The 12,200-nt window shown below is 42.2% G+C and overlaps 1 protein-coding gene across 1 annotated transcript in view; it reads right to left on the reverse strand.

Annotated features, from left to right (window-relative positions):
• Positions 1-12,200, reverse strand: part of LOC119735106 (unconventional myosin-XV-like) — an 83,021-nt gene that overhangs the window by 4,491 nt on the left and 66,330 nt on the right. Inside the window, exons 38-51 of the mRNA XM_038208807.1 lie at positions 11,709-11,800; positions 11,483-11,542; positions 10,505-10,623; positions 10,106-10,191; positions 9,097-9,240; positions 7,339-7,433; positions 6,682-6,764; positions 5,958-6,183; positions 5,099-5,273; positions 3,195-3,355; positions 2,787-2,920; positions 1,754-1,937; positions 1,265-1,348; positions 766-897 (exon numbers count right to left, since the gene is read on the reverse strand). Of these exons, the coding sequence (XP_038064735.1) occupies positions 766-897; positions 1,265-1,348; positions 1,754-1,937; positions 2,787-2,920; positions 3,195-3,355; positions 5,099-5,273; positions 5,958-6,183; positions 6,682-6,764; positions 7,339-7,433; positions 9,097-9,240; positions 10,106-10,191; positions 10,505-10,623; positions 11,483-11,542; positions 11,709-11,800 (1,775 nt within the window). The remainder of the gene's footprint in view (positions 1-765; positions 898-1,264; positions 1,349-1,753; positions 1,938-2,786; positions 2,921-3,194; positions 3,356-5,098; positions 5,274-5,957; positions 6,184-6,681; positions 6,765-7,338; positions 7,434-9,096; positions 9,241-10,105; positions 10,192-10,504; positions 10,624-11,482; positions 11,543-11,708; positions 11,801-12,200) is intronic.

Consider the following 12,200-nt stretch of genomic DNA (forward strand, 5'->3'; position numbering starts at 1 on the left):
TAATAAGTTGCACAATTGTGGGGGATCAATGAAAAAGTCAATTCGAGACTGAATGCATTCTATACAACGGTTTTTCAACCTTAACTTATCAATGGCATGCCTGATTTGAGGCAACAAATAGTATTGTAAGCAGAAATTTATTCTCTTTCCTAAAACCCGCAAACCCTCGTTTCGACCTCTGCCCTGTTCTGTTTCATTTTGTCATAACACCTCACACTTTTGTCAAAAAAAGGTCAGTCATTGCAAAAATATTGAAGAGACGTGAATCTGGGACTGAGAAACATTTCCGATTTTGTGACGGAAAATACTTTGGAAATGCACTTGCCTCTCCACAGACTTTGTTTACAACCAAAGAAGTGGCGTCTGGATACTAGATTCGTTCCGAGATAATAATAATAACAGGTTCTTATATAGCGCTTTTAACTAAGATCAAAGCGCTTTACATTATTATTACCCCTAATCATTGGGCCAATTAAACATTCCATATACCATCTCAGCTCCCTGGGGAGTATACAGCTCAATGCTGCCTGTTAGGCGCAAGGAAGCTAATTCAATCACAATAACCATCACTGCCCTCATAGGTACCCATTTACTCCTGGGTGGAGAGAAGCAATGAGTGACAAAGTGCCTTGCTCAAGGGCACACGCACCATGACCCCGCCAGGACTCGAACCCACGACCTGCAGCTTTACCCACAGACAACGAATCAGTGCCCTTAACCAATAGGCCACAGTACTCCAGATAAAATGTCATTGCCTATTTTTACCTGGTTGGTCTGGATCCTGGTGACTTTCTGCACCATCAGGTTTCCACATTTCAGGTCCACGTACTGCCTGCCGTCTCCCTTCAGGTGGTGCGAGGAAACCACTTCATGGAAGCCGTGAGTCACCAGTACTTCCTGCAAAGCCAAACGCACAAAGTACGCTTCCTTGTCAACATTTACTCTAATTTTTCTTTTTTAAAATTATGATTTTAATACAATTTAGGGTCCATTTTTTCCTGTCCCTGTTACATCTGACATCTATGTTTTTATCGTTCTGATACAATGCACTCTTTAAGCCTAACGATCCCCACCCAGACAGTTCTGTGTTTGGAAATCTTGTAATAAGACAAGATAAGTTTGCGGTAGCACCATGTGAATAAATCTCTTTTGTGAGTATGTGTGGTTCTGAAAAGAGATTTATTCACATGGTGCTACCGCAAACTTATCTTGTCTTAGTATCTTCCACCATGCAAACCTTCAAATCAAATCTTGTAATACTTACATGAGACTGTGGATGCAAGAAGTGCACTCCTGTTTTGTTGATGGCAAGAAGGCACCCTCCACCAACACGGGAGTCTGACACATGCTGTCATATGGGAAACAATATGGACAAAACCAATAGTATAATAAAATTACTCCCTATGGGCTCCGTGCGCCAATAAAGAGGGCGCCCTTTTACCTAGCAACGACGTCCCATGGGCGGGACATTTAGCTGGTTGACGCGCACCGTTCCTTGTGTGTGCCGTACGTACACCAGGGCATTTGTACTGCGTACACGCAGTGGTACAGCCACGCGTCGTGGCAAATTGCAGTCAGGCAAGATGGCGTCAGTCGGCCACCCCCAACTGTACTTTCTCTGCCGATGAGGGGGTACTTGTGAACGGAGCGGATTACAGGGGATAGTCCATCACCATCATTTTCATACAATATTACTCATGATTATATCCAACCATTTCAGAAATTGTTCTCCAATTAAATATTCTTTCCTTACCACCACGTCGAAGAAGCTGGATCCGAACAGCCGCCACTTGATGACCGTGTTGACAAACTCCGTCCGGGCCAGGTGTGGACTCATCGATTCCAGCAGGGGGAGTTCACTGTGGATCAGGTTCAACCACTGCTGGCTGTTGATATGGTTGATCACATTAGCTGGTAAGAGGTCCGGCAGATCCTTCCTGTGAAGAAAATAGAATAGTCCAAAATTAACATAAATGATATGCCGTTTTTGTCAAGCTTCTCGATCTAATGCCATTTTTGGAATTTCAGAAAATGACAAAATGACTACACAATGCCTTTTTAAAAATATTTTGTCAGTTGACTAATTGAGACTGGAAGACATGACTTGCGACAACTTGTGATTGATTTGTGATGGCTTGTTATGACTTGTGACGACTTGTAATGATTTACGATGACCTGTGACGACTTGTGATTGACTTGTAGGTAGTGATTTATGATTGACTTTATCCGACTTGCGACTGACTTGTGATGATGGTGACTTGTGATGAGTTGTGATGAGTTGTGATGTCTTGTGATGACTTATGATGACTTGGGATTGACTTCTGATGACTTGTGATGATTTATGATGACCAGCAACTACTTTTGATTGACTTGTGATTGACTTGTGATGACTTGTGATGACTCCTGATGACTTGGGATTGAATTCTGATGACTTGTGATCAACTTGTGATAACTTGTTAAGACTTGTGATTGACTTGTGATGACTTGTGATGACTTGTGAAAGACTTGTGATGACTTGTGATGATGAAGACTTGTGATGACTTGTGATTGACTTGTGATGACTTGTGATGACTTGTGATGACTTGTGATGTCTTGTGATGTCTTGAGATGACTACTGATGACTTGTGATGACTTGTGATGACTTATGATGATGATGACTTATGATTGACTTTTGATGACTTATGATTGACTTTTGATGACTTATGATGACTTGTGATGACTTGTGATGACTTGTAATTGACTTGTGATGACTTGTAATTGACTTGAGATGACTACAAAGTACTCACACTGTTGGTATCTGGACCTTGTCCGCTGCTCTGTGCATGAGGATAGCCAGCCTGACTATCTTAGCTTTCTGCTGCTCAGTCAGAGTGTTGAACTCTAAGACAACCAGACGACCGCTCTGATAATCCGGTAAGACCTGGACATAGGAAAAAGAAAAAAAATGATTTGTCGTTTACAGCTAAGACTATTCCTATAACTGGGCTTTGGGCTAAAAAGTATGCAGATTTGATATTGATCATTTAGTTCAAAAGAGCATGTAATTGACTTCACATAAGTTGGGGTTTGGATCTCTTCCCACAGGATCACACACAGATGAAATCTACACAACAGGATGACTTGAAAATATCCGAAACTTAAATTTTGTTTTTTTGTTCAAAACTTGTTTGGACTTCTCACAACGACAGTGATACCTGGTTGTAGATGGTTGCCGATGCGAACTCGTTACTGACACTCATGGGCTGATACCACACCACCTTCTTGAAGAGTAACGCGTACTCAAAGCCTTGCTTCTCAAAGTGGTTCGTCACGTCCATCAAGTAGTCCGACAGCTGCAAGGGTACCACTTTGTTCTCTGAATCAGGAAAAAAGAAGAAGATAGATCAGCACTGTTGCACACTAAGTATTCTGTAAGCCGTGCAGACTGTAAGTGATATAGCCTGGTTTGGGTTGCACACCTTCGTACCCCCCAAAGGCACACTTCATAGGTTGTCCAAAACTTGTACATCCTGCACCCGATTTCACGAAGCGCTGCGACGCGTCGCAACCCGAGTTACGACGTGTAACACGTGCAGGTTGCGAAGCGTCGTATGGTCCATTTCACAAACTTGCGATGTGTTGAACGCGTCGTAAGTTCCTTGACAACAGCTTAAGACACATCGCAAGTTACGACGTGTCTAGTGGTAATGGCAAAATAAGAGATCCGACGACTCTTTGTTGAATATCAGACAACTGTTTACTGGACGCTGAATAAATACATAAAACAGTCACCGAGTTGTGCTATAAATACACCTACGACGCGTCCCACTTACAGTGGGTTTTGTGAAATGGATCGCAGGACGCGTCAAAGCTGCGATGCGTAGTAGGGATATGATGCGTCACAGCGCTGCGATGCATCATAAGTTACGATGAGTTTCATGAAATTGGGTGCTGACAAAAAAACAAAACAAGTGCAACTGCATGATAAGCTCTGGTCGTCTTGCATGAAAGTCTTGCATGAAATTATACAATTACTCACTTGGTCGTGATTTTCAATTGAAATGAGAATTTCCCATTTTGTTGAAAGTCACAATGCAAAAATAATAGTGACCTTCATAATGCAACTGTATCCTCACTCCTACGCCCAGGAGACTCATTAAACTGACACAGGGCCAGAGGCAGGGGTGATGTATAGTGACAGGTGTTTAGAAGCCCCCTAAATTCCTAAGTTTGTAGCGCACAAATATACCACGTGACTATAACATTACCACACATTATCTTGCCTCTATTCAAAACAGTTCATACACACAATTTTTGTCAACTATTTAATGTATTTTGTTTGCTTTTCTGGACAGTTTCAATTTGGCACTTTCAGTTTTATGGGTTAGTTAGGGGGTTCGTTTTGGTCAATTTTTTGGGGGCGACCGACCGACCGTCTGACCAACCGACAGACCAACTGACTGACCGACACCCGAGTAACTTGTAGAAGCTCTGTTGCCAGAGCTTAAAGATATAGTCCATCATTTGTAATTTGTGCATTTTGTTCGTTTGAAAAAACAAAAGTATTTAAAATCTAATGAAGGATACTGAACAACTAGCCTGATGAAATTTCAGCTCAGCTTCAGCTGTATATTCCGAGAAAAACAGCATTCTACCGGGTAGGATCTCAATTTCAAATCAAAAGTTGCTGAATCATGTTTTGAATTGGGCCTGAATTCAGTGTCCGAGACACGTTCTCACTGAGCCGATTGCAGCTACGCGATGTCGCGCACTGATCCGACGAATTATAGCAACCGCGCATGCCTGTGTGTCGTGCCAATGCTTGCGCGTGCTTCGCCGAATAACAAAACAAACTACTAATTTAAATTTCCTACGGTGCGTCTTAAGAAGCACCGTTGGAAAGGCCTTCTTTCGTTGATTACTTCAAAATGACAGCTTGCCAGAAAGAATAATTTCACAGGGTGTTTAGTCCCCTTACTATCTTTCAACCAAGTTTGTTTTTCAACAGTAATTACGCCAGTTACTTTTCGGATGGCTGCAAATGATGGACTATAGCTTTAAACAGTCATTTTTAGTTTGTCAAGGAAGTATCTGTAAACACGAGAAGTCCAGTCCTTACTTTGAGGCACCAGTCCAAAGATGCCAAACTCTTCGATGGCGGCTGGTTGCTGTATGCCCATCTCCGTGCACAATTCCTCCAGGATGTCCACCACCACTGAGCTGTTGGAAACCTTGACCATGGTGCGCAGGTTGCCTGGGAGGTGGACCTGCTGGCGACGGACTAAACGACCGGCCTGAGAGGCAGACAAACAAACAGACAAATCAGATCATGTGGGGGGGATCTTGACAACCATCTGAGTTTTGGTCTATGGTTTTGGGGGATAAATCCAGCAGATAAATGTACACAAGTCAATTTTGGGATCAGAGGGGGAGCAATTTTGCATTAAAAAACATTCTGCAAAGCATAGTGCAGGCCCAAGTTTCGGAATTTTGTGCAAAGTGTCGTATAATGTTTCAGTGTTTCTGTACGGTTATGGATGCACATGAGGGGTTGATGATCCTAAAGTGCAAACTACGATCAACTCTTCGTGTGCACAAATACAGTTGATAACAAACTGGCTTGTTAAATCCAGTGAGATGTATGTGTGTGAGCGAATTAAGGCTGCATCCGAATCAATTGTCTAGAGCTAGGTCTAGGTCCGCGCCCATTGAAAATACGCAGGGACGCGCTGACAATAGACGTAGCCGTAGCTCTGGAAGCCCATTTCGGACACGGCTTACCATGACATGACACATAGAACACACTGACACTGTCACAACTATCAAGTCCACAAGTAAATTATGTCCACAAGTAAATTATGGACACAAGTAAATTATGGACACAAATAAATTATGGGGGCGGGGGTGGGAGGGGGGTTGCCGAAAAAAAAACATCTGTTGCTTCAACTGTTCTTTGCCCTCGGACTTGATCCACTTACCAGGAGATTCCCCACTTCCTCCGGTCCGGGCAGCAAGCGCCTTCCGCCGTGACGGAAGCTCTTGCGTAGGTTGAACAGACAGACGCCCGCCATGCCGCCGTACTGGAACTCGGCCGTCTGGGCTACCATGGTCAGATACTGGAACAGGTAGGGCTTGAGGGTGGGGGAGCATCGGAAGAAGGCCGTGAGGAGGGTGAAGAACCGCCAGGCGTGGAGTAGGCTTAACCTGGGTAAAGGTAAATGGGTAGACTGGTAAAGGTAAATGGGTAGACTGAGTTTTACTGAATAGAGAGCTAACTTGTGACATGCAAAAAAGCCTGCTTGGCGTATCCATGTTTGTGGACAAACCAAAATGGTAGAAATTTTGAACAGAGTTTGTATTGCTATTTTCGTATTAGTTTTTATTCAAAACATAAATGAAACTGAAGCACATATAAGAAGACCAACAGCATTTCATTTTACACTGCAGAAGCAATGGTTTTTCCTTTAAACTACAAGAAACCACACCTCTGCGGCCGCCCAAAACCACCCTACCTGTATAACTCCCTGCACCGCCCAAAACTGCCAAAACACTACATGGTTTCATGGACTCTAGTAAAGGTGCTGGTTAAAAAAAATTTGGTCCACAAATTGTTTGTCCTCGGTTTTTTTCTTTCAATTAAATATCCCATCAGGTCTTACAGTCACAAGGTGACCGTAAGCAGGAGGATGCAGTTTAGCTCACTTTTTGGTGCTGGTGTTTCTGGTTGTCTGTTTGATGACATGACAGTAGATCTCATCACACATCTCCCGATGTCCAAAGCAAGCCTTGAAAATAGGGAAAATGGTCAACGAAACGAAGTAATATTACAAGAAGGTCATATTTGTATTCATAAAAAAAACCCAATTTAGGCCAAAAAAAAAAAGTCTCCGGTTTCTGGTATGCGCGCGCGTCGCCGTAGCCATGCGCGTCGGCAAAATGAAAAAGTTTTTTTTTTCAATGAAAAATGATGTCTCAAAACTGCCAAACTCACTAGTTCGACTGGAATTCTGCTGCTGCGCAATTTAAACGTGTTTTTAGATGGGGTTATGATCGAGAATAAGTTTTATGTGGCCTCTCTGGACTCCCATATATATAGTCGGGCACCATTTGCAGTCATCAGCCGACATTTGAAGCAAAAAAGTCGGGTAAAAAAAAAAAAAAAAGCCGCGTCACCGCACCACTTTTTGGACAAGCTCCATACCAGAAACCGGAGACTTTTTTTTTTTGGCCTTAACAATAAGCCCTGTTTCTCCTCTTCAAACGCAGAGGAACAGCACAAGTCTTTTTTGGTGTCTTCCCATATATCGTATGGACACAAATCAGATTGACGGCTGATGTGTCTATATCTGCGGGGTTTACCTTGATGATGAAGATGATTTTCTCATACAGTGCCTGCTGAATGGGGGTGTCTTGCTTAGAACGCAGGGGATAGTCACCCATGATCTTCATGAGAGCTGTGGGGTAAGAAGAAAGTTATTAAAGGGAATGTACATCATTGGCTTTTGCTCTAATTTTCAGAAATGAACTATTTGAGGGGTTAGTATAATAGATCCAATATTGTTACACTGACATTTTTGAAGTTTTGTGTTCGAAAAGGTTGGAAAAACCAAGGAAAAACAAAAATGTTCAAGTAGTCTGGTTCCCTGACTCCACAAAAGATAAAATGTATCAATTTATAGATGATGGAAAATGGTAAGGCAAGGGAACCAGTCTAGCTGGCCTGCACCCGTTCATGAACATGTAACCAATAGCAAACACAATTTGGACTGAAAAAATGGTAAATTTGGAGCAATAGTTGAAAAATAGTTAGGTTTTTCCAACGCTGGTCGGCCGACCACCGTTGGAAATGTATACAAAAATACCATTTTCTTGAAAATGACTTCACACCAGGTGCCATAATTTTACAAGATGCTTGAGACTGTCATTTACCAACATTCTAGTAAGGTATTTCGTAAAAACTTGGTAGTTTTATTTTTCGATGTTTGCATATGTTGTATATTCCCTTTAAGCCTTCAACTATTGAATGTTGACAACTGGATCTTGTAAAAACTAATAAAGTTCGGTTAGTGCACATTGGCAACAAGTAAGGTAATTTTTTTGTTTGATTAAACTTTACTTTTTCATGAGGATAGTCCAAATCAATATCTTAAATCTGGGGCAAGTTCGCGCAGGACTATAGTTAACCTTTGGTCGACTAACGCTTGCCCGAACTCTGTCTAGTCGACGATGGTTAACTACGGAATCAACCAAATATTGGAACCAACCTACTGGGGCTGGTTGCATCGCTGGTAACCATAGCTGCGCACGTTCATAACGTACAGCAGGGAGCCAGGATCCAGACGTTTTGCAATGACATTTGACCAGCGTTTGACTAGAGACGTTCGCACGTTGCTATTAGTGCGCAGGCGTAAGGTACGTCACAAATCAACCACTAGTCGACTAATGGTCCTTGCCCGAACTAGGCCCTGGTTTTCAAAAGAGTTAGCAGACATAATACAATGACTGAAAAATTCCCGGAATCTGATTGGTGGGTCGTTGATCACATGTCATTGAATTATTCGTCTCAATGCATGGCACGGCTGCACTGCGAAAATAGAAGTTCTTATTCCACAGTAAATAGAAGTTCCACTGCACGATCACACTACTGGTGCCTCTGACCAATCAGATGATGAGGATTCAGTCAGGTGTTGTATAAAACAACTAATGAATGCTTCACATTTGTGCAATGGAAAGAACAATTTCATTTGGTGACGGATGGAATGTTCCATTCCACTCGGCTTCGCCTCGTAAAATGAATCATCCATCTGTCACTTGATGAAATTATTCTTACCATTGCACTCAGAAGTTTTGGGGGGAAGCAACAAAATACTGAGCTCAAAATCTTAAGTAGGGTGCTTAACAAAAAAACCCTGCTCGGAGATTCAATTCAGAAGGTACTATACATTTTGAGAAAACATAGACACATTTTGTTTGCGTCTTGTAACTGGATTCCGTTGCTAACGGACGTAAAAGAAAAGAGTGGGCTGCCTCGACTCAGATTCCAAATCTCCTGGGAGAGATTTTGAGGCAGTAATTGAGAATATATTGTGAGGCTGTAGCTGTGTCTATGTAGCTTACCCAGGAAGCATTCCAGGGAGAGTTTGTTGATGGCAGCCACGGGGAATTCCAGCAGGGAGACCTGGATCGGGGAGTTGGTGTAGGACACGGCGTCCAGGAACTGAGTATAATCCTGCTCGTCCACTTGGATGGGCTTCTTCTTGGCTGAAAATTATGCAAAGAAAAATTTTGCAGTTTCACCAAGTTGCTTTAAGTTTAGGATGGGAAGAGGCTGACTGGTCGCGAATTATTTTTTCCCAAACAATATTGTATGGATGGTTGTTGAGCACCCTCTGCAATACTTTTGTTATACGTACGCAGGTATATAATGCCACGAACGGTTTGTTGTCGAGCTCTTCAATGGCTCAGCTGGATAATGCCAAGGTTTTGAGATCGGAGGGTGTGGGTGTTTTCTTTTCTAATTTGCAGCTTTGGAGGATTTTTTTAAAAGGGAAATAAAGTCCGAATTTCATTAGGTTTGAATAATTTTTGTTTTTTATATATTTTTTTCTCATGTTTTGAGGGAAGTAAAGTCCAAAACCTCATAGTGTACAAACTATTTGCTTATGTTGTTGGAGAAAAAAAAAATCACTACCTGGTCACCAGATTTTGACCACCTAAAACATGCCAACTATTATTTTATTTTAGGATGCAGAAAATCACTATCCGTGCCACTAGCAAGAAATTTTCTGTCCGCTCTCCTAGATAGCAGGAAATGTATGTACTGTAAAAGTTACGATTCAAAACACTTGACTCATCAAGTAATCCCAGCATACAGAGTTTATGAATGTCTTTCTGCATTTCCTTAAGACATTATTCAGCCAGATAAATTATCAAGACGTTCTTACTCAGTCTTGTTACAAAATTGGATAATTATAGTTAAAAGTTGTACCCTGTACACGCAGTGTTTACTTTGGGATTCTTAAAAACTAAAATTCTCTTGGATGTGTTTGCTCCACTTTTTTTCTTTTTTTCTGGGGTATAGTACCATGAAAGGATCCTTATGTCCTCATCTATAAGATAAACTCACAATTCTTCTTGCGAGACCTCTTGAAGTTCCCCATGAACTTGAGAGAACCTCGGATGGAGCCGTCCTCCTTCCTCTGCATCACGTACCTATAGAGGGGGGGGGGGGGTGTTTGATGGGATGGAGGATGATAGGGTTAATCTTCAATCTCTTTAAATTTAGTATTTACAAGCCAGTGTGATATGTGTTTATCAAGATTTGATGGTTTTCAATTCAGGATAAACTAAAGGTGTGTTGGAATACTTCGGCTAAGGATGGCAATAAGTAACAGATCCGCGTACGGAAGCAGCCATACCCACCTCCTATAGAGGGGTAACAGTCTTACCGCTGGCAATATCTAAGGAATTCCGATGCAGTCAAAAGACAATACAATGTATAAAGTGTCAATGTTATTGTCCTCACTTGTTGGGGTTTTCTCGGAAGTACTTGGAGGCAAATTCCACCATGGAGAAGCGGGTGAGTTCCTCCTGGGTGGGCTGTCTCTCAGGGCTCTTGGGGGCTGAGGGCCGCGCCTCTTGCTTCTGGAGAGATGAGACCACGAATACTTTGAATATGTTGATGGAATCCAGAGTAGCAACCAAGCCAATCACAAACCAATCACAAGTCAATCGCAAGTCAATCGCAAGCCAATCACACATCAATTGTAAGTCAATTGCAAGTCAATCAATAGTCAATCGGAAGTCAATCACAAGTCAATCAGGAGTCAATCACAAGTCAATCACAAGCCAATCACAAGTCAATCGCAAGCCAATCACAAACCAATTACAAGTCAATCGCAAGTCAATTGCAAGCCCATCACATCTTAATCGCAAGTCAATCACAAGTCAGACACAAGCCAATCACATGTCAATCACAAGTCAACCACAAGTCAATCGCAAGTTCAACCAAGTGACAGGGGTGAAGAACAACAAAGAAATGCCATTTATCCTGGAACATTTGAGGAGTTTGTTAATTGACTTGATACTGGAATTTGATGACTTGTGTCTAGAGCTGCGTTTTAACTTGTGACTGACTTGTGGTTGACTAGTGATGGACATTTGATTGATATGTGATTGACTACCGACTACTGACAAGTAAATCACACTTATAGTCTTCCACTACAATTGCAAATCTTGTTTGGACAGTATGACAGGGCACATCTGTTTATGTTCAGACACATACAGCAAATGGTCTGGAAATGCCCGATATCTGACAAATCATTTTTGACCTTGGACTAGACCCTCTTACCAGGAGATTCTACACTTCCTCCACAGACTGGTTTGTGACAGACTTGTGATGGTTTGTTACAACGCTGAATGAACCAGTAAAAATGTTGTATTATGATTTACAATAAAACAGGTCTCTCAAAAATCACCACGGAAAACCTTGAGCACAACAGACCTGTCTTCTGGGTTCCTCCTGGTTGCTGATGACCAATTCAGCAGCGATTCCTCTTCTGACCTGCAGGAAAATAAAAAAAAAAAAGGCACAAATTTTCACTGCATGTTCTAATTCATCATCAGAGCATTACTCTCTTCAGATTACACATTGCAAATCCTGAGCACACCGCCATCATTCTCAGATCACAAATTCATTGTATTATTTATTCTAGATTGGTGTCGCTCACCAGGAGATTGCGGGACTCTGGGCCGGGGGCTGGAATGACGCTCTCCTTGGGGAAGAAGCCCGTGCGACCGTCCAGCATCCCAAACAGCCAATCTGTGGCAAGGAACGAGACACCGATGTCAGTCTTTGCAAATACGTTTTGTAACAAATCAACCACTAATGATCATTATGTAACACCCAAGTAAATCCTTGTCATTTGATTGGAGGATTGTAGGTCACGCGGCATTCATAAATCGAACCACTGCATTTTTGGTTCCATTCACCGTGCATTTTCGTCCCATCCCTTTTGATCTATTGCACCCCGCGCGCACGCTAAGACGCGCAGCGGCCGCGGCGCTTTACGGTACGTTCCTTGCCCTATTTAGACCATATCACGCGTTGTAGCAGTGCAAAACGTGCCTTTGAAGTTGATGCAGATGCCTGGATGATTTTTTGCATTGTTTTAAGAACTTACAGTGCTAATATTCATTAATGTCAATAATGTGACTTTTAA

The sequence above is a fragment of the Patiria miniata genome, unplaced genomic scaffold (assembly GCF_015706575.1).
Source record: "Patiria miniata isolate m_02_andy unplaced genomic scaffold, ASM1570657v1 HiC_scaffold_28, whole genome shotgun sequence".
Taxonomy (NCBI): Eukaryota; Metazoa; Echinodermata; class Asteroidea; order Valvatida; family Asterinidae; genus Patiria; species Patiria miniata.